A 26789-nucleotide genomic window follows, 5' to 3' on the forward strand; every position below is an offset into this window, starting at 1 on the left:
GGAGGTGCGTGGCCTGTAGTGACACTTGTGCCAAAACACGTAATGTGTCATTGTGTGCTCAGACTTTGCACCATCCCTAAAATATTTGGTGGGTACATCTGCGATGTGGTTTGCATTGGCATGGAACTTGATTGAGCAGTTTTAAAACTTTTATGTGCTATATTTTCCCCACATATCCGATTTGTCTAAATATCGACAAAAATGCTCTGTGGTTTAGGGTAGTACGGGAGTATGAGTAAGCTGGAACAAACACGGACAACGTTTCATCACTTCTGGCTTTTGAAATGTCTCTTTTTGGGGCTGACATTGGACAAATCCAATTACCACACAGACCGTTGTTGAGTATACTGGAGATTTGTGACAAGGCATGGTTGCGAGAATTGAGTGTTACATAGCACACTAGAGACAAAACAAGTGTTAGCAGAGCGTGGTTTCGATCCACGGACCTCTGGGTTATGGGCCCAGCACGCTTCCACTGCGCCACTCTGCTGTTAAACGAAAGGGTCTGCGCTATACACAACACAATCACTACCGGCACAATTGCATCTGATCAAAACAAGCCCGTCTTTGGCCAAAAAGTGCCAAACAAGAAACGCCAGATACTACTAGGAGGGTTCAAATAAACCTCTTGGCTGGATCTCACATCCTATAAGATTGCGTCGGTGGTGTAATGGTCAGCATGGTTGCCTTCCAAGCAGTCGATCCGGGTTCGATTCCCGGCCGACGCACCAAGTCTTTTATCACACGGACAGTTGCTCAATAAACTGGAGAATGGTGACCCGCCATCGTTGCGGCAGTGGAATTTTACACAGCACAGTAGAGACAAAACAAGCGTGAGAAAAGCGTCGTTTCCATCCACGGACCTCTGGCTTATGAACACACACCCCCAACACAACTTACGTTTTTCGGGAGGGACGAATGTAATTCCCTGTAATTTAGGCTGTAAAGTCTTTTTTATTTGCTGCCAGTCTGCAGATTTTCTTCTACAGGTATCAAAATGATGGAAATTGTCTAAGCTGTGAGCGGGTATGAGTTTAAATGATGAAAGTTTGAAATTCTGGGCGAGAAGACACAAGGAGACAGGTGGTGATGAGGCTGCGAGTGACGCCTCCTTGACGTTGCTAGGCACACCTATGCTGCCGGCATAGAAAGGTCCAGGATTTTCACCGTTAACCTGGGTCAAGATTTTTATGGCTTCTTTCTCACAGACTGGGCTAGGCATGCACCAAAGCTTATTGGCCACGAAGTTTTTGGGACTGAGCTTCAGCGCTAAATGTTAACATTGTCGCTGAGGGAAAATAATGGAGGTGCTTGGCCTGTAGTGACACTTGTGCCAAAACACGTAATGTGTCATTGTGTGCCCAGACTTTGCACCATCCCTAAAATATTTGGTGGGTACATCTGCGATGTGGTTTGCATTGGCATGGAACTTGATTGAGCAGTTATAAAACTTTTATGTGCTATATTTTCCCCACATATCCGATTTGTCTTAATATGGACAAAAATGCTCTGTGGTTGAGGGTAGTACGGGTGTATGAGTAAGCTGGAACAAACACGGACAACGTTTCATCACTCCTGGCTTTTGAAATGTCTCTTTTTGGGGCTGACATTGGACAAATCCAATTACCACACAGACCGTTGTTGAGTATACTGGAGATTTGTGACAAGGCATGGTTGCGAGAATTGAGTGTTACATAGCACACTAGAGACAAAACAAGTGTTAGAAAAGCGTGGTTTCGATCCACGGATCTCTGGGTTATGGGGCCAGCACGCTTCCACTGCGCCACTCTGCTGTTAAACGAAAGGGTCTGCGCTATACACAACACAATCACTACCGGCACAATTGCATCTGATCAAAACAAGCCCGTCTTTGGCCAAAAAGTGCCAAACAAGAAACGCCAGATACTACTAGGAGGGTTCAAATAAACCTCTTGGCTGGATCTCACATCCTATAAGATTGCGTCGGTGGTGTAATGGTCAGCATGGTTGCCTTCCAAGCAGTCGATCAGGGTTCGATTCCCGGCCGACGCCCCAAGTCTTTTATCACACGGACAGTTGCTCAATAAACTGGAGAATGGTGACCCGCCATCGTTGCGGCAGTGGAATTTTACACAGCACAGTAGAAACAAAACAAGCGTAAGAAAAGGGTCGATTCCATCCACGGACCTCTGGCTTATGAACACACACCCCCAACACAACTTACGTTTTTCGGGAGGGACGAATGTAATTCCCTGTATATTACGCTGTAAAGTCTTTTTTATTTGCTGCCAGTCTGCAGATTTTCTTCTACAGGTATCAAAATGATGGAAATTGTCTAAGCTGTGAGCGGGTATGAGTTTTAATGATGAAAGTTTGATATTCTGGGCGAGAAGACACAAGGAGACAGGTGGTGATGAGGCTGCGAGTGACGTCTCCTTGACGTTGCTAGGCACACCTATGCTGCCGGCATAGAAAGGTCCAGGATTTTCACCGTTAACCTGGGTCAAGATTTTTATGGCTTCTTTCTCACAGACTGGGCTAGGCATGCACCAAAGCTTGTTGGCCACGAAGTTTTTGGGACTGAGCTTCAGCGCTAAATGTTAACATTGTCGCTGAGGGAAAATAATGGAGGTGCGTGGCCTGTAGTGACACTTGTGCCAAAACACGTAATGTGTCATTGTGTGCCCAGACTTTGCACCATCCGTAAAATATTTGGTGGGTACATCTGCGATGTGGTTTGCATTGGCATGGAACTTGATTGAGCAGTTTTAAAACTTTTATGTGCTATATTTTCCCCACATATCCGATTTGTCTAAATATCGACAAAAATGCTCTGTGGTTGATGCTAGTACGGGTGTATGAGTAAGCTGGAACAAACACGGACAACGTTTCATCACTCCTGGCTTTTGAAATGTCTCTTTTTGGGGCTGACATTGGACAAATCCAATTACCACACAGACCGTTGTTGAGTATACTGGGGATTTGTGACAAGGCATGGTTGCGAGAATTGAGTGTTACATAGCACACTAGAGACAAAACAAGTGTTAGCAGAGCGTGGTTTCGATCCACGGACCTCTGGGTTATGGGCCCAGCACGCTTCCACTGCGCCACTCTGCTGTTTAACGAAAGGGTCTGCGCTATACACAACACAATCACTACCGGCACAATTGCATCTGATCAAAACAAGCCCATCTTTGGCCAAAAAGTGCCAAACAAGAAACGCCAGATACTACTAGGAGGGTTCAAATAAACCTCTTGGCTGGATCTCACATCCTATAAGATTGCGTCGGTGGTGTAATGGTCAGCATGGTTGCCTTCCAAGCAGTCGATCCGAGTTCGATTCCCGGCCGACGCACCAAGTCTTTTATCACACGGACAGTTGCTCAATAAACTGGAGAATGGTGACCCGCCATCGTTGCGGCAGTGGAATTTTACACAGCACAGTAGAAACAAAACAAGCGTAAGAAAAGCGTCGTTTCCATCCACGGACCTCTGGCTTATGAACACACACCCCCAACACAACTTACGTTTTTCGGGAGGGACGAATGTAATTCCCTGTAATTTACGCTGTAAATTCTTTTTTATTTGCTGCCAGTCTGCAGATTTTCTTCTACAGGTATCAAAATGATGGAAATTGTCTAAGCTGTGAACGGGTATGAGTTTTAATGATGAAAGTTTGAAATTCTGGGCGAGAAGACACAAGGAGACAGGTGGTGATGAGGCTGCGAGTGACGTCTCCTTGACGTTGCTAGGCACACCTATGCTGCCGGCATAGAAAGGTCCAGGATTTTCACCGTTAACCTGGGTCAAGATTTTTATGGCTTCTTTCTCACAGACTGGGCTAGGCATGCACCAAAGCTTATTGGCCACGAAATTTTTGGGACTGAGCTTCAGCGCTAAATGTTAACATTGTCGCTGAGGGAAAATAATGGAGGTGCGTGGCCTGTAGTGACACTTGTGCCAAAACACGTAATGTGTCATTGTGTGCCCAGACTTTGCACCATCCGTAAAATATTTGGTGGGTACATCTGCGATGTGGTTTGCATTGGCATGGAACTTGATTGAGCAGTTTTAAAACTTTTATGTGCTATATTTTCCCCACATATCCGATTTGTCTAAATATCGACAAAAATGCTCTGTGGTTGATGCTAGTACGGGTGTATGAGTAAGCTGGAACAAACACGGACAACGTTTCATCACTCCTGGCTTTTGAAATGTCTCTTTTTGGGGCTGACATTGGACAAATCCAATTACCACACAGACCGTTGTTGAGTATACTGGAGATTTGTGACAAGGCATGGTTGCGAGAATTGAGTGTTACATAGCACACTAGAGACAAAACAAGTGTTAGCAGAGCGTGGTTTCGATCCACGGACCTCTGGGTTATGGGCCCAGCACGCTTCCACTGCGCCACTCTGCTGTTTAACGAAAGGGTCTGCGCTATACACAACACAATCACTACCGGCACAATTGCATCTGATCAAAACAAGCCCATCTTTGGCCAAAAAGTGCCAAACAAGAAACGCCAGATACTACTAGGAGGGTTCAAATAAACCTCTTGGCTGGATCTCACATCCTATAAGATTGCGTCGGTGGTGTAATGGTCAGCATGGTTGCCTTCCAAGCAGTCGATCCGGGTTCGATTCCCGGCCGACGCACCAAGTCTTTTATCACACGGACAGTTGCTCAATAAACTGGAGAATGGTGACCCGCCATCGTTGCGGCAGTGGAATTTTACACAGCACAGTAGAGACAAAACAAGCGTGAGAAAAGCGTTGTTTCCATCCACGGACCTCTGGCTTATGAACACACACCCCCAACACAACTTACGTTTTTCGGGAGGGGCGAATGTAATTCCCTGTAATTTAGGCTGTAAAGTCTTTTTTATTTGCTGCCAGTCTGCAGATTTTCTTCTACAGGTATCAAAATGATGGAAATTGTCTAAGCTGTGAGCGGGTATGAGTTTTAATGATGAAAGTTTGAAATTCTGGGCGAGAAGACACAAGGAGACAGGTGGTGATGAGGCTGCGAGTGACGTCTCCTTGACGTTGCTAGGCACACCTATGCTGCCGGCATAGAAAGGTCCAGGATTTTCACCGTTAACCTGGGTCAAGATTTTTATGGCTTCTTTCTCACAGACTGGGCTAGGCATGCACCAAAGCTTATTGGCCACGAAATTTTTGGGACTGAGCTTCAGCGCTGAATGTTAACATTGTCGCTGAGGGAAAATAATGGAGGTGTGTGGCCTGTAGTGACACTTGTGCCAAAACACGTAATGTGTCATTGTGTGCTCAGACTTTGCACCATCCCTAAAATATTTGGTGGGTACATCTGCGATGTGGTTTGCATTGGCATGGCACTTGATTGAGCAGTTTTAAAACTTTTATGTGCTATATTTTCCCCACATATCCGATTTGTCTAAATATCGACAAAAATGCTCTGTGGTTGAGGGTAGTACGGGTGTATGAGTAAGCTGGAACAAACACGGACAACGTTTCATCACTCCTGGATTTTGAAATGTCTCTTTTTGGGGCTGACATTGGACAAATCCAATTACCACACAGACCGTTGTTGAGTATACTGGAGATTTGTGACAAGGCATGGTTGCGAGAATTGAGTGTTACATAGCACACTAGAGACAAAACAAGTGTTAGCAGAGCGTGGTTTCGATCCACGGACCTCTGGGTTATGGGCCCAGCACGCTTCCACTGCGCCACTCTGCTGTTTAACGAAAGGGTCTGCGCTATACACAACACAATCACTACCGGCACAATTGCATCTGATCAAAACAAGCCCGTCTTTGGCCAAAAAGTGCCAAACAAGAAACGCCAGATACTACTAGGAGGGTTCAAATAAACCTCTTGGCTGGATCTCACATCCTATAAGATTGCGTAGGTGGTGTAATGGTCAGCATGGTTGCCTTCCAAGCAGTCGATCCGGGTTCGATTCCCGGCCGACGCACCAAGTCTTTTATCACACGAACAGTTGCTCAATAAACTGGAGAATGGTGACCCGCCATCGTTGCGGCAGTGGAATTTTAGCACAGTAGAGACAAAACAAGCGTGAGAAAAGCGTCGTTTCCATCCACGGACCTCTGGCTTATGAACACACACCCCCAACACAACTTACGTTTTTCGGGAGGGACGAATGTAATTCCCTGTAATTTAGGCTGTAAATTCTTTTTTATTTGCTGCCAGTCTGCAGATTTTCTTCTACAGGTATCAAAATGATGGAAATTGTCTAAGCTGTGAGCGGGTATGAGTTTTAATGATGAAAGTTTGAAATTCTGGGCGAGAAGACACAAGGAGACAGGTGGTGATGAGGCTGCGAGTGACGTCTCCTTGACGTTGCTAGACACACCTATGCTGCCGGCATAGAAAGGTCCAGGATTTTCACCGTTAACCTGGGTCAAGATTTTTATGGCTTCTTTCTCACAGACTGGGCTAGGCATGCACCAAAGCTTATTGGCCACGAAGTTTTTGGGACTGAGCTTCAGCGCTAAATGTTAACATTGTCGCTGAGGGAAAATAATGGAGGTGCGTGGCCTGTAGTGACACTTGTGCCAAAACACGTAATGTGTCATTGTGTGCCCAGACTTTGCACCATCCGTAAAATATTTGGTGGGTACATCTGCGATGTGGTTTGCATTGGCATGGAACTTGATTGAGCAGTTTTAAAACTTTTATGTGCTATATTTTCCCCACATATCCGATTTGTCTAAATATCGACAAAAATGCTCTGTGGTTGATGCTAGTACGGGTGTATGAGTAAGCTGGAACAAACACGGACAACGTTTCATCACTCCTGGCTTTTGAAATGTCTCTTTTTGGGGCTGACATTGGACAAATCCAATTACCACACAGACCGTTGTTGAGTATACTGGAGATTTGTGACAAGGCATGGTTGCGAGAATTGAGTGTTACATAGCACACTAGAGACAAAACAAGTGTTAGCAGAGCGTGGTTTCGATCCACGGACCTCTGGGTTATGGGCCCAGCACGCTTCCACTGCGCCACTCTGCTGTTTAACGAAAGGGTCTGCGCTATACACAACACAATCACTACCGGCACAATTGCATCTGATCAAAACAAGCCCATCTTTGGCCAAAAAGTGCCAAACAAGAAACGCCAGATACTACCAGGAGGGTTCAAATAAACCTCTTGGCTGGATCTCACATCCTATAAGATTGCGTCGGTGGTGTAATGGTCAGCATGGTTGCCTTCCAAGCAGTCTATCCGGGTTCGATTCCCGGCCGACGCACCAAGTCTTTTATCACACGGACAGTTGCTCAATAAACTGGAGAATGGTGACCCGCCATCGTTGCGGCGGTGGAATTTTAGCACAGTAGAGACAAAACAAGCGTGAGAAAAGCGTCGTTTCCATCCACGGACCTCTGGCTTATGAACACACACCCCCAACACAACTTACGTTTTTCGGGAGGGACGAATGTAATTCCCTGTAATTTAGGCTGTAAAGCCTTTTTTATTTGCTGCCAGTCTGCAGATTTTCTTCTACAGGTATCAAAATGATGGAAATTGTCTAAGCTGTGAGCGGGTATGAGTTTTAATGATGAAAGTTTGAAATTCTGGGCGAGAAGACACAAGGAGACAGGTGGTGATGAGGCTGCGAGTGACGTCTCCTTGACGTTGCTAGACACACCTATGCTGCCGGCATAGAAAGGTCCAGGATTTTCACCGTTAACCTGGGTCAAGATTTTTATGGCTTCTTTCTCACAGACTGGGCTAGGCATGCACCAAAGCTTATTGGCCACGAAGTTTTTGGGACTGAGCTTCAGCGCTAAATGTTAACATTGTCGCTGAGGGAAAATAATGGAGGTGCGTGGCCTGTAGTGACACTTGTGCCAAAACACGTAATGTGTCATTGTGTGCCCAGACTTTGCACCATCCGTAAAATATTTGGTGGGTACATCTGCGATGTGGTTTGCATTGGCATGGAACTTGATTGAGCAGTTTTAAAACTTTTATGTGCTATATTTTCCCCACATATCCGATTTGTCTAAATATCGACAAAAATGCTCTGTGGTTGATGCTAGTACGGGTGTATGAGTAAGCTGGAACAAACACGGACAACGTTTCATCACTCCTGGCTTTTGAAATGTCTCTTTTTGGGGCTGACATTGGACAAATCCAATTACCACACAGACCGTTGTTGAGTATACTGGAGATTTGTGACAAGGCATGGTTGCGAGAATTGAGTGTTACATAGCACACTAGAGACAAAACAAGTGTTAGCAGAGCGTGGTTTCGATCCACGGACCTCTGGGTTATGGGCCCAGCACGCTTCCACTGCGCCACTCTGCTGTTTAACGAAAGGGTCTGCGCTATACACAACACAATCACTACCGGCACAATTGCATCTGATCAAAACAAGCCCATCTTTGGCCAAAAAGTGCCAAACAAGAAACGCCAGATACTACTAGGAGGGTTCAAATAAACCTCTTGGCTGGATCTCACATCCTATAAGATTGCGTCGGTGGTGTAATGGTCAGCATGGTTGCCTTCCAAGCAGTCTATCCGGGTTCGATTCCCGGCCGACGCACCAAGTCCTTTATCACACGGACAGTTGCTCAATAAACTGGAGAATGGTGACCCGCCATCGTTGCGGCGGTGGAATTTTAGCACAGTAGAGACAAAACAAGCGTGAGAAAAGCGTCGTTTCCATCCACGGACCTCTGGCTTATGAACACACACCCCCAACACAACTTACGTTTTTCGGGAGGGACGAATGTAATTCCCTGTAATTTAGGCTGTAAAGTCTTTTTCATTTGCTGCCAGTCTGCAGATTTTCTTCTACAGGTATCAAAATGATGGAAATTGTCTAAGCTGTGAGCGGGTATGAGTTTTAATGATGAAAGTTTGAAATTCTGGGCGAGAAGACACAAGGAGACGAGTGGTGATGAGGCTGCAAGTGACGTCTCCTTGACGTTGCTAGGCACACCTATGCTGCCAGCATAGAAAGGTCCAGGATTTTCACCGTTAACCTGGGTCAAGATTTTTATGGCTTCTTTCTCACAGACTCGGCTAGGCATGCACCAAAGCTTATTGGCCACGAAATTTTTGGGACTGAGCTTCAGCGCTATATGTTAACATTGTCGCTGAGGGAAAATAATGGAGGTGCGTGGCCTGTAGTGACACTTGTGCCAAAACACGTAATGTGTCATTGTGTGCCCAGACTTTGCACCATCCCTAAAATATTTGGTGGGTACATCTGCGATGTGGTTTGCATTGGCATGGAACTTGATTGAGCAGTTTTAAAACTTTTATGTGCTATATTTTCCCCACATATCCGATTTGTCTAAATATCGACAAAAATGCTCTGTGGTTGAGGGTAGTACGGGTGTATGAGTAAGCTGGAACAAACACGGAAAACGTTTCATCACTCCTGGCTTTTGAAATGTCTCTTTTTGGGGCTGACATTGGACAAATCCAATTACCACACAGACCGTTGTTGAGTATACTGGAGATTTTTTTTTTTTTTTGAAAATTGTTGAATTTATTCCCAGATTGTCATTAAATACACAAGATGTAACAATACCCGGCTATCACAAACTTTTGAAATCACAATGCAGTGTTAATTAAAATAAAATATCACAGAAAAGATGACTGCTTTGTGAATAGAACAATTGCACATTAGCTGCTCATTTCAATAAACACACTAATTTATCATTCCGTAATGTACAGAAGTCTTTGTTTATACACCAGATTTTCTCGAATGATGGCCTGTCTAGTCGAAAAAGTCAACATGAATACGGGTTTTAATTACTCCTTTGGCAGCCTTAACAATAACAACAGCATCCCTCTTCTTTTTCTGAAATATTATGTCGCTGCGTGCACACCAAATACTAAACTGAAGAACACATATGACATACACTATTACCGCTCTAACTTCCTGGTTAAAGGTGGAATTGAATACCTTGTATATTAATGTTTCCGAGTCCATATTTGGTAGGTAGTTCGCAAACAAAACAAATATCCGGTTAAAGTCATTTAATACATCCTGAACGATTTTACATTGTACAAACAGATGTTGCCGAGTTTCAGACAGGGAGCAAAAAACACACAAGTCATCGGTGGCTACATTTCTCCTAAGAAGTTTTTCCTTAACGGGCAAAATGTCATGAACCAACTTGTAACTGAAGTTGACCAAATTGTGATCTAAGAATTGATGAAACACAGTTTTCCATATTCTAACCCAGTCCAAATGCGACATAGACACCATTACTCTTGGACAATGTACTATTTTTGTTACAAAATATTCATAAATATGCCTGCTTGAACACAATGTTACAGGTTGCTGTACACCTGTGGTAAATTCTCTCCAGGCGCTCAAGGCCAGTCTAGAAAAGGGTGGAATGTTTTCAGAATGTGGGACATTGGAACGACAGAATTCACGACAAACATGCCTTAGGGGTAAACCCAACCAATAGATGGCAAAGTATTTCCACTCCGCTGTTGTTCCATGAATTAATTTTGAAACATGCCGAGTAACAAGTGCTTTTATTTTACATTCTATATTATGTACGTTTAGACCTCCATTCCCTATCTTATTATACTATCCAAAAAAAGAAACGCATAGGTGTTTTGTTTTATTTTAAAATGAAATAAATACATTTTGTCTTCATTTCATGAGCAAAATGTGTTTTAATATTGTTAATAGTCACAGTTAGCACACATTTTATTCCTCAAAACATTTCTTGGTTGAAAATGTTGAGTTTGGAGGCCGTTTTTGGAAGAAGTAAAAATACAGCACCACACTGCATCACATGCAGTCTTACACGCCGAACTTACGCATGGAAAGCATGCAGTGTGTGACTATAAAACCGCAACTTCGGGCCGGAAATCGGCGTCTTTCAAGTGGTGTTTTCAAGCTGATTCAACATGCCACGTCTTGACACTGTCACAAGAAATATTGCCATTGGAAGACTTCAAGCTGGAGAGTCCCAATCGTAAAATTTCTAGGCGTCTACACGTCAGCCAGAGCACGATTTCACTGCTTGCTGCCCGTTACAACAATACTGGGACAACAAATGACCGTCGGCCAGGTGTCACTATAGCAGCCCAAGATCGCTACATAAAGGTCCTCCATTTGCGTGACCGTTGTGCTACAGCTGAAAGCACAGCAGCCAGCATACCGGGACTGAGGAGGATATCAGGTCAGACAGTGCGGAACAGGCTGAGGGAACATGGACTGAGAGCCAGGAGGCCCTATGTTGGGATCGTGCTGCGTCCTCACCATCGCGCCAATCGCCTCCGATGGTGTAACAACGTGACTGCGTGGAATCTACGCAACTGGCGACCCATTTGGTTCAGTGATGAGTCCAGATTCCTATTGCAGAGACGTGATGGTAGAAACCACCGGGTTTACAGACGTGCTCACGAACGTTATGCCCCTAACTGCGTACGCCAAGTGGACAGATTTGGTGGAGGGAGTGTGATGATGTGGGCAGCAATATCGTATACTGGTCGTACAAATCTTGTCCACGTTCAGGGAAATCTTACAGCCGTACGCTACCGAGACACCATCCTGCAGTCACACCTCTTACCTGTCATTGACGTTCAGCGGGAGTTGTTCCAGCAGGACAACGCCAGACCGCACACGGCACGTGTCACAAGGGACTACATCGCCGAAAACAATGTAAATGTGCTACCCTGGCCGTCCCGTTCCCCGGATCTTAACCCAATTGAGCATCTGTGGGATGAACTTGATCGACGTCTACGCCAACGTCAACCTCAACCCCAAACGCTTCAAGAGCAAGCTGCATGTTTGCAGGAGGAGTGGCAGAACATTCCCCAGGCCTCTATCCAGCGTCTCATCCAGTCCATGACAAGGCGTGTCAGAACTGTTATTCGTGCCCGTGGTGGTCACAACAGATACTGACATTCCACTCAAGTGGGAGACTCATTGTGAGTGTCTTACCTCAAGTTGATGGCCTTGTTGTCTAAATATGGACCCTTCCTTAATCTGTGTAAAAAAATATTTGCAGAATAGCAATTCTTATTTAGTTATGCATAATTGAAAAGACTGCATCACCTCCGCAAAAAAAACGGGTTATGCGTTTCTTTTTTTAGATAGTATATAATAAATCCAATAAAAAACCCTCTTATAATTCAGCAGGGTTTTGCTGAAATTAAAGCTAATTTTATGGATTATAAATTCATACACTGACGGGTCGAAGGATGAGGACAGGGCTGCGGCTGCGGGTGTCATGGAGCAGCCAGTCTCTCCCTTTCGTCTTCCATCGTCTTCTTCAATATTCTCTGCCGAGGCCAGATACTCCTGGTCTCATCATATGTTTCTTCTGGGCGTGCCCAGAGGGCCATGATATGCAATGACTCGTTCAGTGACTTTTGGCAATACAGAATAATAAATTTAAAAATCCCTTGATCCTTCAAATTTTAGCTATACATAGAAAACTAATTAGAAGAGGTAAAGATATTATATTCTGCTGGATACCAAATCATACTGGTATCCATGAAAATACAGTCGCAGACGGGGAGGCGAAAGCTGCCCTCAATAAACCCATATATAAGATTAAAATCTCTTATACTCACATGAAGTCCAGTATTCTTAAATATATTCGTCCATTTTGGCAGGGTGAATGGGACTTGCAGGTCCATAATAAACTGCATGCTATTCATCCAGTCATTGGCTACAATAATTATACTAGCGAAAAGTCTCGAAGAGACCAAGTGGTTTTAACAAGGGGTCGTATTGGGCATTCTCGTCTAACACACAAATTCAAACTAGATGGGAGCAATGCTCCCGAGTGTGTTGGGTGTGATGCCCAATATGGCATCAAACATATCTTCGTTTACTGTGTGGACTTTGCCCATGTTCGGGAGAAATTCTATATTTGATTTATTTGACAGCATCGCTGGCGATGTTGTCATAAATTATTTGAGGCCATTGGTCTACATCATAAAATATAATTTTAATTTTCATCAATATTTTTTAAAAAAATAGATAAAAAAGCTATATACAGATATAGATTATATAGATTTCTCGATGTACTATTTTTAAGATATGTTGGTTTTCGAGTTCTAACTGTTTTAGTTTTTTATCTGAGTTTAAACGTCCGAACTTTTTGTTTTATTTTTGATGTTCTCACTATCGTGTCGAAAACCTTAACCGTCTCCTGTTTTCACCTTGTTCTCGCCACGATATGGCTGAAATATTGCCGATGTGGCGTTAAGCCATAATCATTCATTCATTCGCTCTCACACCCGTCCACAATGCTGCATTCCTTTCCTTCTTCATCACTGAAGTAAAATTTAGCCTCTTTTTTACACTCTTCTGTTCTCCAGAGCATGTCATACTGGTGCTTTCTGCAACACTCTGGTCCACCACAGATGGTTGGTATTCATCCTTTTCCCATATAGGTCTCTCGAAACCGCTGTTGTTAAACTACCACTTTCTCTTTCTCCAGCGATCATCATTTCACCGGGGTCACGTGAACAATCACCTTTGACTACACCTGCACAGTCCTTCTCATACCATCATCCTCAATTTCGGCCTCTTTTTCACTTTCAGAGTCAATCGAGTCACTCGAATCACTCGTGACGTCAACATTGACGTCATGGCCATCGACGTCATCGTCCATTACCGGCGGGTACGGGGTTGATTTGTCTCCGTTACCTCGAATAGTCGCGGCATAAGACCAAGAATTAGCAGCGCATTTATCTACAGCATGATTATCGGAATCACAATACGAAAGCTTTTAGGGCAGTTCATACCAGTGTGAGGATCAGAGAGCGGGAAAACCCATCACAATTACAGCACCAGGTAGACATACATTCAAACGCCCTATGCCGTGCCTGGCCGCACTTACGGCACCTGTACACTTGTCCCGGGTATATAAACATAACTACATCACCTGAGAAGTTAATAAAGTTCGGCACATAGCTTCGAGAGTGACATTTAAACCTATAACTGTGAATTCCCGTGCACACGTGTTTCAAAGCCTCATCTGCAAACGTGGGTCTTGTTATGTCCATACACGTCACATGGTTTTAGCGCTTTAACAATAGTCTCATCGGGCATTTTATCTGGAGCCCAATGCACTGTTACATTAATGAAAGTTGAATACGCAGGGGTTATTTTCCACTACGTCTTGTCAAGCACAGTTTTTTCCAAATCCAGCAAAGCACTGTGTGCAGCCTTTGTAGAAACATGAACAAAAAATAATTTCCGGAGATAATTATTTTGAAAGCTCACCAAAGTCCTTCTTCACGTCAGTCACTTCAGCCAGGGCCGTGTATAACACCCGCTGCTCAGCACTGGAGAATGCTGTACTGTCAGCACAAGACAGAGCTAACGACAATGTCCGTGCAGGCCTGCTTCCAGGGTTGAACGAAATAGGTTTTGACATCTTCCCAAATCTCAGGACTTCAACCCCAAGATCACCAACTACACTTCTCTCCTTCCTGTATGCTTTTTGGTCTATTACACATCAAAATCTGAGAAAAACTCCCACGTTACCTCCAGATTTCACGGATTGACACGCAGAAAAATCAAAACGCTTATCTACGCTCTCCCCTTCCCTCTAAGCCAATTCTATCACATATACCGTTGCTGGAGATTGGTGACAAGCCATCGTGGCACAGGATTTAACACCACCTGGCTAGCACAAACTTTGGAAATCGCAGTGCAATCTTAATTAAAATAAAATATCACAGACAAGATGACTGCTTTGTGAATAAAACAATTGCAAGTTACCTACTCGTTTCAATAAATACACTAATTTATCATTTGTGACTAACATGTGTAACCCAACCAAAAGATGGCAAAGTATTTCCATTCCGCTGGTACCCCATGAATTAATTTTTAAACATGCCGAGTAACAAGTGCTTTTATTTCACATTCTATTTTATGTATTGACCTAAATTCCCTATTTTATTATGTACGACATAAAAGGAAAATAACTCTCTTCAAACTTTCCGGCTTGTTATCCCACAAAAATCTGAACACAGTTTGGGAACATTGATTGACACATTTAGGTGGCAACAGAGTACACTGTGCAGAAAACCATAAGACAGCTAAAGCAACTGTATTAATTAAGACAGGCCTCCCCCGTAGGGTCAAATATCTTCCATTCCATGCTGATACATGTTCCTTCACCTTACTGTAAACACGCTCAGAATTGAGTTATCTTTGATCTGGTCCAAAAAATACCCCACAAATCTTAGAGTTTTTAGTGACATTAAGCGCACCTTGGTGCACATTATTTTCTTTCCAGTTACCAATAGGAAAAGCCGAACTTTTCAACAACATGAGTTTTGCTCCTGAGGTTTTTCCATATCTTTCTGCTATTTTAATTAACAGAACTCTTTTCAAATAAAACTGCAGTCGTTTTATCTGCAAATGCCGACACTCTTGCTTCCTTATTTGTGCCGGGTAACCGTACACCATTAATTTCATTATTCTTTCTAATGGCCGCTTAAATCACTTCTGTTATGTGGCCATTCACAATAACTCAACTTAAAATATCAGTATATAATAATTGCATCCACTAACAAAAGTCGGGTCCGAAGTTAAATTTCTCTAAACATTTGAACAAAAATACTAGTCTACTCTGTCAAAGGCTTTCTCCTGGCCTAAGTCAAACAACCATCCTTTTAAAGCTTTTTGTTCAACATCATCATATGTATTTTCGTTATATGTGGAGATTGTCAAAAATATTCGGCCTGGTATTCCACATGTCTGATTCTGAAGTACAATTGTATCGATCACATTTTTTAACCGATTGCACAAAGCTTTAGAAACAATCTTAGAATATATATTTAGTAAGCTGATGGGCCTCCAGTTTTTTTAAGCTACCCAAGTTAAAACAGCAATTAACTACATCTGTAAACACCTTTGAAAATAGGCGCCAAAATTGTACGTAAAACTCTGCTGGCAAACCGTCGCATCCCGGGGAACAGTTTTTAGACATATTTACTGCAAAAAAAACTCCTGTTCCGTCATAAGGCCTTGGCAGTAGTTTTACAGTCTTCATTTAACATCGGAAGTGATGACAAAAACTTATCTTGAATCTTTCATGGAGCAGTCAGCAGAAAATCACCGAACGTCAGTTTACTTCAGCGTCTAGCACGTCTCAATATTTATTTCGTAGCTTATGCTGAAGAGATATATGATTTCTGAGCATGATTTATGCAGTTTTAGTGGAAGCCTAAAATTAGCGTCAGATCTGACATGGTATGTCGCGGAAACTGTCGAGTGTAAATGGCCTTTAACTTAGTGATTGCTACATCATGGTTATGTCTACACCTGCAATGAATTATCAGCAGGTGATAGCTTCCAGTGGGAGCCACAGTGACGTCAGCTTGGCGAGCGCCGATGGTCTGGCTTTATTGATCCTCTCCCTTACGCCTTCCCCGTCAACTGCCGTAGACCACACGGTTACAGAACTCTTGTCCATCGCTGATTAATATACCGGCCTCATTAAAGCGTGTCCATTGACGTACCGACAGGTTAATTCCTGCGCTATGCAGGAATGTGTTCATAATTCTGTTGTGCAGCTGGAGAACTATCTGTCCAACCTTGCTCTCCTCTTCGGTGCTTGCAGACACAGCAGTTGTATTTCACACACCTGGGTGACGTGAACGGGTGTGAGTGTGTGGTTGTGATGGGGGAAGAGTCTTAGTATAGCGCCACACCTAATGCAGACACCTACAATCGACCGGGGTTTGCTCGCTGAGGCTGACCACCACCCCAGCGGCATACAAAGAAACACCGTGTTTCCAAGGTTACCCGTAAACAAAATCTGAGCTTTAGGGATGACAAACACGTGTAGTATGTGTGGATAGATTATTCCCAGCACAACTGGACGGCGCACGATCTTCACACAGGTAAGACTTATTTCTGTGATTGTCCAAAGGCATCAGTGGGGATGCTGTTGAAATGATTTTTTTCCTTTAGGATATATTTAAAAGGAAACTAAATGTTATTAATACGTATCATCTTCCATGATATATGTATTGTTTTTCCCTAGGAAATAACATAAAGAAATGACAATTTGGTGTTTTCTGTTCACGATGTGACAGATTAGCTGCGCGAAACATAGAATTTTTACATGTAGCTCAAAAGTGACTGTTTACTGAGACTACAGCTACGCCTAAAAGAGCCGTTCAGTGCTAACCTAATATAGAATATTCTCACTACGCTTACTGCCCCATCCGTCAGTGATGTAGACAAGTTATCCGTCAGTGATGTAGACAAGTTATCCGTCAGTGATGTAGACAAGTTATCCGTCAGTGATGTAGACAAGTTATCCGTCAATGCTGTAGACAAGTTATCTGTCAGTGATGTAGACAAGTTATCCGTCAATGATGTAGACAAGTTATCCGTCAGTGATGTAGACAAGTTATCCGTCAGTGATGTAGACAAGTTATCCGTCAGTGATGTAGACAAGTTATCCTTCAGTGATGTAGACAAGTTATCCGTCAGTGATGTAGACAAGTTATCCGTCAGTGATGTAGACAAGTTATCCGTCAATGATGTAGACAAGTTATCCTTCAGTGATGTAGGCAAGTTATCCGTCAGTGATGTAGACAAGTTATCCTTCAGTGATGTAGACAACAACGACGAAAACTGATTCTAATAAGACTAAATAGCTTACCTATTCATCATGGATATTATAGATGCATGAGAACACTAACTTGTCCCGGTCCATCGGACACATTCCACGAGCACATTAATGTTCCTTATACTTTATACAGTAAATCTGTCAACTTCAACCTTAAAAATATAAACCACCCACCATAATGCTGACCGCCGTCGTATAAGTGAGATATTCTTGAGTACGGCCTAAAACAGCAATCAGATAAATAAATAAATCAATCAAAAATAAAAATCTCCTAGCTTTGGCGTGGTACCGTGCCATACTTCCACTTGCAGCTTGCACCTTTCTCTACAACACATGAGAAAAAACATCTTGGCATGACCACCATGTTTGAGTAATGGTTGCTGGATGTGAAGTTATTTTGTTACCTTAGTAACCTCCAAACTTCAGTTCTATCCAAAAGAGACATTTAATTAGGTGCAAAATAGCACTGCAGGAATCTGTGGTGTATCAACAACCTAAAATGTCTGTGTTCATTGGTCCTTTAACCTTTAGTTCGCAGGCAAATCTTGAACCCAATTGTCCGAATTGTGTATGTCTAACCTACAGCAGACTGAAGACAAATTGAAAGTGAAAAAAAAAGACTGAAGAGGAATGAGTGAAAACTAGATAAAGAAGTAAGTGTTGTAGGTTTTCTGTTTCATAAGCTGCTTACAATCAATTCGCTGACGCCTTTCCCTTAAAATTGAAATATCACTCTCGTGATATGTCCTTCCGAGCACATAAGAAAATATTCGAACTTAGCTAATGTAAATGAATGGGTCAAACTGACTGTGGTTAGTTTAATGGATGGAAGAATTCGGAAGACACATCCGTCCTTCGTCAAGTACCCGTTGAACCTCCGAACACAAAGCTGCATTCTAAACCAATCGGAATCGAGCACACCTGCTTCTTTATCAATGACAAGAGTACTTTTAGTAGAAGTCATTGGTCGCATACAAAGGAAACTCTTAATTTTACGGGCTTGTTTAACCCCGTCTGTGTTAATAGTGTAAAGAGAAACTTGTTTGCATGTGAATTTTGTCATGTCTCAGTGTTAGAGGCCAGCGTGCATAGCGTGCTGTTAACCAGTCTTACTTGGATGGATTTGCTGCACTGGTTGAATTAAAATAATATATGTCGTCTGTAAAAGCCATAAAACTCGTCCAGGTTAAAGAAGCCCATGACAGTCATTCAGCTCGTCCAGGTTAAAGCCGTTCATGAAAGCCATACAGCTCGTCCGGGTTAAAGCCGTCTATAAAAGTCATACAGTTCGTCCAGGTTAAAGCCGTCTATGAAAGTCATACAGCTCGTCCGGGTTAAAGCGATCCATGAAAGCCATACAGCTCGTCCAGGTTAAAGCCGTCTATGAAAATCATACAGCTCGTCAGGGTTAAAGCCGTCCATGAAAACCATACAGCTCGTCCAGGTTAAAGCGGTCATGAAAGCCATACAACTCGTCCAGATTAAAGCCGTCTATGAAATCCATACAGCTCGTCCAGGTTAAAGCCCTTCATGAAATCCATACAACTCGTCCAGATTAAAGCCCTCTATGAAAGCCATACAGTTCGTCCAGGTTAAAGCCGTCTATGAAAGCCATACAGCTCGTCCAGGTTAAAGCTGTCTATGAAAGCCATACAGTTCGTCCAGGTTAAAGCCGTCTATGAAAGCCATACAGCTCGTCCAGGTTAAAGCTGTCTATGAAAGTCATAGAGCTCGTCCGGGTTAAAGCCGTCTATGACAGTCATACATCTCGTCCAGGTTAAAGCCGTCCATGAAAGCCATACGGTTCGTCCAGGTTAGCTGAGGCTACAACTGAACAACTCTAAAACCATTCTGTTTCTCTCATCCAGTGATATAGACATAGCTAAGGTTACAACAAAAACAACACTCAAACCATTTTGTTTTTCCTAACCAGTGATATAGACTTAGCTAATGGAACAGCAACAAAATTTCCAAACCAATACAATCCTAGATCCGGGTAAGAACGATAGGCCTCTAGCTTTCAGAGAGTCGTTTTAATGTATTCTTATGCCTTTTGAATGTATTCAGTTCAGTTCTGAATTCAGTCGAGGATGTGCGAGAATTTGGTATATCGTTTTGGTTTATTGTGGTGTTATCCGGATTAGTGCGTGTTACCATGTGAGTATCTGAACTAATAAAATAGAATCAGTTGTAAAGGAAAAGTCCATCTTTGTCACTCTACACTATATCTCTGGTTTCTCTGACTGGACGCTAGTTTTACGTCAACGGGGTACAGATATATTTATTGTGATATAAATTAAAGCTTGCTCATTTTAATTAATGAATGCAGTGTGAAAGGCTAGGTTGTGTGTACACCCCTGTGGTTACACAATAACATCTGGTGCACGCTTCAGCCTCTATAGTCGTGACTTTTCAGCACTTTTTTGTGCTGATTTCCGCTGACCTAACTGTAAGCGGAAGGTACGTGACACTAAAGATGTAACGTCCATACTTCACCTTATCGGTACACTGAGTAAAACATGCTAGACAAAAGTCTAAAACGAGCTGGAAATATTAACTATATAACTGAAGTAGATTATATTTTGGATTTTTACGTATATTAATATTCCAGCCGGTTTTACGTGCATGTGCGGAGGACTACTCGTAAGGAAGACAGAATGAAAGGGTGAGTCTGTATTAATAGAGGTTAGCAAAAATAAGTTTCTCTACATTAGACAACATATAATGAAAGATTTATAGCTGTAGGGTTTTTTTTATAAAAAAAAATGTTCGTGTAAAAACGGTAAAGTAATATGATCACTGAATAGAGTGTCTATTTAGGCTAGCACTCATCGAATATATATTCTGCCTTGGTTTCCGAGACACAAAAGTTAGTGGAAGGGGGTGGATGTGGTGGATGGGATGGTGGTGGGGGAGGTTTGGAAGGGAAGGCAAACATGGCGACAAAGCTGTATAGGCCAACTTAGCAGACATTGGAATATGCAGATGTATCAGTTTTATCAATACCAGTCACTGTGTGTCATGAGTTTGTGAGTTATTAATGACTCAAAATGTAGAATTTCGGATTCGCACATGAAGACATATTTAGTTGATATTTATGTACGAAATCTTTCATTTGTTGCATCGACATTTACAAAACTATAATGTATACTGCATGTTTAATCTTCACGTCGTCCCTGGGGGTACGGGTACACCTCTAGTTAAGGAGAGTCTCCAGAGCAGTGACGACAGAATGGTCACACCTATAACCCATGAAGTCAGACTTTAGTTCACCTCAGATACGCTTATATTCTAACTTTTCATGTAATGGCCAAAATATACCAAATTTTGCAATCTTAGCACCATGGTTTAAGCAGAATTAGGGCACTAAAATGCAGTGATGTTAACTACAATTTATTAGACGTCACTGGTCTAGGACTACTCAGAATGCTGTGTTGTCATCGGACTTAATACGCGAACAAAACAGCCAAAGTAACTCTCTATCAAAGGTTATACCCCAGTTGGCCAACGTTGCCTTGGAGCTGCTCAGTGTTGCCCAAGTAATGCCCCGTACTGGGTGAAACGTCACACGCTGAGCGAGAAAATGTAACGCCATTGAGGCTTGCAGCAGGGATCCCTACCTGCCTAAGTGACATTGCGTTAGGTATAGCGTGTTCCATCATTTATAACTGAATAGACAGAGGAAACGAAACCTAGGAAATGCCAGAGGATGGGGATGGCAGTGGATCTTCGGTTACCATGGTTACAGTATGTATGACACATAATAACGGATGCTGTCGATTCCATTAGGCAGCAAAGTAAGATGGCGTCGGTGAGAATGCGTACAGTGCAGTGTTGTATACTCCTATATCATATCACATTTTGGGTTAAATAATACGATTGCCCGTGTACTAGCATGTTTTTAATGCCCCGACTGTACTGTTAGTCATCAAATAAGATTACAGAAAATGTCCAGGAAAATGTGGAGACGTTGGTAAAATTTACCGGTACATAATGTAAGTACCTTCAAAAGGGTTTTGTTACAACTGAAAGGCACGTCGAGAGCGCAAAACCTGCAATATATACTAACTCTCACAACCTATACTCACAAAGAGGCGAGATTCTGCACTACTGTTTTATTTCTTAATAATATAAAATCGTTTAAAATATTCCTTGGATTGTAAAGGCTGGGTTTAAATTTAATAGACTGTTTATTAGCCAATAGACAACCTGTGGACAAATATTCATCCAAAATATACACGCAAAGACAACGCCGGTAAACACATAACCTACTTTGTATAATAACGGTTAGGAAGGAGACATGGCGTCAAAATATTTATTTTGAATTTGTTGGGAAGCATATTACGCAAGAGTTTACATGGACAATTTTTTTTGTGTGTACTGCAGAACTTATGTTATTTCATACACTGTAGGCGTAGGATGTGTTGTCACTATTAGGGATAGTCAACTATGTTCGTTTCTGTGTATGCAGTCTCTCATATGTTGATTTCTGAATGCTTTGATCGTGCAATAACATATGATATCTGTTTATATGTATATATGCTCTTTGTCAGAATTCATGCTGGCTTCCTCTCCGGCCGTAAGTGGGAAGGTCTGTCAGCAACTTGCGGATGGTCGTGTTTTCCCCCGGGCTCTGCCCGGTTTCGTCCCACCATAATGCTGGCCGCCGTCGTATAAGTGAAATATTGTTGAGTATGGCGTAAAACACCAATCAAATAAATCTATCTGTCTATGTACGAATGAACATCGGCCTGATTTGGAGTTGATATGGTGCCTGCCACTCTCACTGGTTGTTTTATCCTTACTTTGCAGTAATGACGATGTCTTTACAGAGTACAACACACGCGGATTATCTCGTAATATTGTACAATTCCGGCATCGTATTTGCCTCCTTCACGAAATTAATTATCGTGGATGCAATCTCTCTGGTATAAAGTTTAGATTTTCATATTAAGATAGACGAAAAGTAGAGCGTTGTTCCTCGCGTTAAGTAGCTTTGTTTGCTATGGTTCTGTCTACTCGTTGGTGGCGGCTAACTAAGAGAGGTAATTGTCGCAATGGCAACTCGGGGATGGTAACTGCCACACACGGTTTATTAAGCGTAGCGCAGTTTACTTCCACACCAGCCAACAAGGTGACAATAATCATAAAGATATCTTTATTTCTTTTACGATATTTTCATTGACTCGTAAACACAGTCAGTGACCCTTTCATACTTTTTTATTTCCAGTTGAATACGTCTCCGGCAGTAACGCTGTTCCCCTTCATACCTGCTAATCGCGGGCGATGAGAAGAATGAAAGTCTCTTGCCCCATGTATACATGTTGAAAACAGCGTCGACGCATTTCACTGCTGTGTAATACAACAACAAGAAAAATCTTTACTAAAGAGAATCTACCCTATAGAAACCTTACACAGACAGTCATAAAATCTCGTAGTGGATCCTGTGTCAATCATGTGCGTCAGAGGAACTTATCAACTGTGCACGCAGTGACTAGCTATGCACTCGGCATTAAGAGCCATTCTGAGCTAACCGAGGATTTCCATCAGTGCTAAACAGATCTGAATGGCGTCGTCATCCCGTCAAACTAACGCCAGACGTCTCCCTCCCTTACCAGGCCTTGGGAGGAAGGGGACGAGTAGTAAGGGTCCCAGCCCTGGACCTACCCTCTACCCCGGGAGGGACAAGAAACATGTCGTGCACGATATGCTCATTACAGGTAAGAAATCTTATAACTGTCTTCTTCATTTCCTGATTGTAAGTCTCAGTGCTCGATATACATGCGACAGTAGATGTTCGTCACTCTTCGTTTTGGTTATTCAGCAGAATTTCACATGATGCGGAAACCAAGCAAACTCTTCAGGCGTCCACATAAGACCTGAAAATAACCAAATAAAGTCTTCAGACATCCACATAGCAGCTGAACCTAACCAAGCAAAGTCTTCAGACATCCACATAGCACCTGAACCTAACCAAGTAAAGTCTTCAGACATCCACATAGCACCTGAACCTAACCAAGTAAAGTCTTCAGACATCCACATAGCACCTGAACCTAACCAAGTAAAGTCTTCAGACATCCACATAGCACCTGAACAAAACGAATCGGCAGATATAATACTCTTCATGCACATGTCCATATCTTGCACAAACCAAACCAACTCGCTTTAGAAACCAAACCAGCTGCCAAACATTACACTTCATGCACACGTCCACATCTCGCATAAACCAAACCAGCTGCCAAACATTACACGTCATGCACACATCCACATCTCGCATAAACCAAACCAGCTGCCAAACATTACACGTCATGCACACGTCCACATCTCACATAAACCAAACCAGCTGCCAAATATTACACGTCATGCACACATCCACATCTCGCATAAACCAAACCAGCTGCCAAACATTACACGTCATGCACACGTTCACATCTCGCATAAACCAAACCAGCTGCCAAACATTACACGTCATGCACACGTCCACATCTCGCATAAACCAAACCAACTTGCTTTAGAAATACATACAGCACCTGAACCAAACCAACTGTCAAACATTACACTTCATGCACACGTCCACATCTCGCATAAACCAAACCAACTCGCTTTAGAAATACATACAGCACCTGAACCAAACCAACTGTCAAACATTACACTTCATGCACACGTCCATATCTCGCATAAACCAAACCAGCTGCCAAACATTACACGTCATGCACACGTCCACATCTCACATAAACCAAACCAACTCGCTTTAGAAATACATACAGCACCTGAACCAAACCAACTGTCAAACATTACACGTCATGCACACGTCCACATCTCGCATAAACCAAACCAGCTGCCAAACATTACACGTCATGCACACATCCACATCTCGCATAAACCAAACCAACTCGCTTTAGAAATACATACAGCACCTGAACCAAACCAGCTGCCAAACATTACACGTCATGCACACGTCCACATCTCGCATAAACCAAACCAGCTGCCAAACATTACACGTCATGCACACGTCCACATCTTGCATAAACCAAACCAACTCGCTTTAGAAATACATACAGCACCTGAACCAAACCAACTGTGAAACATTACACTTCATGCACACGTCCATATCTCGCATAAACCAAACCAGCTGCCAAACATTACACGTCATGCACACATCCACATCTCGCATAAACCAAACCAGCTGCCAAACATTACACGTCATGCACACGTCCACATCTCACATAAACCAAACCAGCTGCCAAACATTACACGTCATGCACACGTCCACATCTCGCATAAACCAAACCAGCTGCCAAACATTACACGTCATGCACACGTCCACATCTCACATAAACCAAACCAACTCGCTTTAGAAATACATACAGCACATGAACCAAACCAACTGTGAAACATTACACTTCATGCACACGTCCACATCTCGCATAAACCAAACCAGCTGCCAAACATTACACGTCATGCACACGTCCACATCTCGCATAAACCAAACCAACTCGCTTTAGAAATACATAAAGCACATGAACCAAACCAACTGTCAAACATTACACGTCATGCACACGTCCACATCTCGCATAAACCAAACCAACTCGCTTTAGAAATACATACAGCACCTGAACCAAACCAACTGTCAAATATTACACTTCATGCACACGTCCACATCTCGCATAAACCAAACCAACTCGCTTTAGAAATACATACAGCACCTGAACCAAACCAACTGTCAAATATTACACTTCATGCACACGTCCATATCGAGCACTGACAAGTGTTATCATACAGTGACCATATACTATATATGTATTATTTGCCATTAAATAGTGCATAGGGATAAATAACGCTGGCTAAGTGGTTTAATACATCATAACTCCAGTTGACAAGTCTGAGATTTACGCCATGTGGTTTGCCAGGTACCTGGCGAATTACCTATTTTAATTAGGTATCAATAAATAGATATGAAAGAATCAACTACGAAGGTCTGCAGCAAGCTGCGGATGGTCGTGGGTTTCCCCCGGCCTGTGCTCGGTCTCCACCCACCATAATGCTGGCCGCCGTCGTATAAGTGAAATATTCTTGAGTACGGCGTAAAACACCAATAAAATAAACAAATAAAATAAATAAGTCAACTACAACATGTGAGTACTCTAAGTGGGAGCACATATGCAATGTGTATTAATACCTAACCACAGAATGTTTTAAGAGTTTTGTGTATAATAAATTATGTATGAGGCACGTAGTTGCATGCTTGCTCAAGTAGTGTCACATTTTATGGTTAGTTTGAGATTAAGAGATTACAGTTTTCAACCAGAACACATTGGTATTTATCACCTCATACTTACATTTACATGTCAGTAAACCAAACACATAAACGTAATTGGTAGGCAAACATCCATGTTTAACAGGATAAATCACAAAAGCAGAGAGAATTTTACTTTAAAAAGGAAGCAGACTCATCAGACAAGTACTACCAACCTAAGACTTAAATTTAAAAGACTTAGAACATTAAAGACATATTATTCAAGTTATTGTAACTGTAAAGTAAAATATTATATTGTTGAGGTAAAATCTCGGGAAAATGCATATATTTTTGTGTCATTCGTCATTATTGTCATAAAAAACAAACCTCGTATTGTCTTACTTATTTATCGTTTTGATCGTTTTACGCCGTACCTGTACTTAAGAATATTTTACGGCGGCCAGTATTATGTAATGAGGAAACTGGGCAGAGCCAAGGGAAAACCCACGACCTTCCGCAAGTTGCTGTCAGATCTCCTCACATACGACCTGGAGAGGACGCCAGGAAGAGCGGCTCAAGTGTTATTGTCCTGGGTTTGCGTGCTAATCACTATGTCACGGAGAACCCTGCAACGTTTTTATGTAGGGTTCCAGATGAACACCCCTGCAATGACAACTGCCTATAGATCATTTGAACATCGTGAAGAAATTCCTGTTTATTTATTTATTTATTTATTTACCTGATCGGTGTTTTACGCCGTACTCAAAATTATTTCACTTTCACTTATGATGGAAGCAAACTAACTGTTAGATTCATACTAAACTTGGATGTGTAGCGCTATATCCTCGCCAATAGTGAACAGTCAGCTTTGTTATTCTCCCCCACAGTGGTTTCAATCAAGTGTCACAACTAAAGCAGAGTTTTAAAGAGTAAAACATTTGCCGTTATGTGGGATACGACCGCCATACA

The 26789-nt window shown here is 42.5% G+C and overlaps 1 protein-coding gene and 4 non-coding genes across 5 annotated transcripts in view; all 5 read left to right on the plus strand.

The window, feature by feature from the left end:
- The first annotated feature begins 656 nt into the window (after positions 1-656).
- On the plus strand, positions 657-728 carry Trnag-ucc (transfer RNA glycine (anticodon UCC)). The gene has a single exon. It is a non-coding gene; the product is annotated as a tRNA-Gly (tRNA).
- A 3837-nt stretch (positions 729-4565) lies between these two features.
- On the plus strand, positions 4566-4637 carry Trnag-ucc (transfer RNA glycine (anticodon UCC)). The gene has a single exon. It is a non-coding gene; the product is annotated as a tRNA-Gly (tRNA).
- Positions 4638-7167: 2530 nt separating this feature from the next.
- Positions 7168-7239, plus strand: Trnag-ucc (transfer RNA glycine (anticodon UCC)). The gene has a single exon. It is a non-coding gene; the product is annotated as a tRNA-Gly (tRNA).
- A 1227-nt stretch (positions 7240-8466) lies between these two features.
- Trnag-ucc (transfer RNA glycine (anticodon UCC)) lies at positions 8467-8538 on the plus strand. Its single transcript has one exon. It is a non-coding gene; the product is annotated as a tRNA-Gly (tRNA).
- Positions 8539-22895: 14357 nt separating this feature from the next.
- LOC135469726 (probable 3',5'-cyclic phosphodiesterase pde-5) overlaps positions 22896-26789 on the plus strand; it is a 51739-nt gene continuing 47845 nt past the window's right edge. The window contains exon 1 of the mRNA XM_064748291.1: positions 22896-23304. Coding sequence (XP_064604361.1) covers positions 23151-23304 — 154 coding nt within the window. The 5' untranslated portion in view covers positions 22896-23150. The remainder of the gene's footprint in view (positions 23305-26789) is intronic.

The sequence above is a fragment of the Liolophura sinensis genome, chromosome 7, assembly GCF_032854445.1.
Source record: "Liolophura sinensis isolate JHLJ2023 chromosome 7, CUHK_Ljap_v2, whole genome shotgun sequence".
In the NCBI taxonomy this organism is placed as follows: Eukaryota; Metazoa; Mollusca; class Polyplacophora; order Chitonida; family Chitonidae; genus Liolophura; species Liolophura sinensis.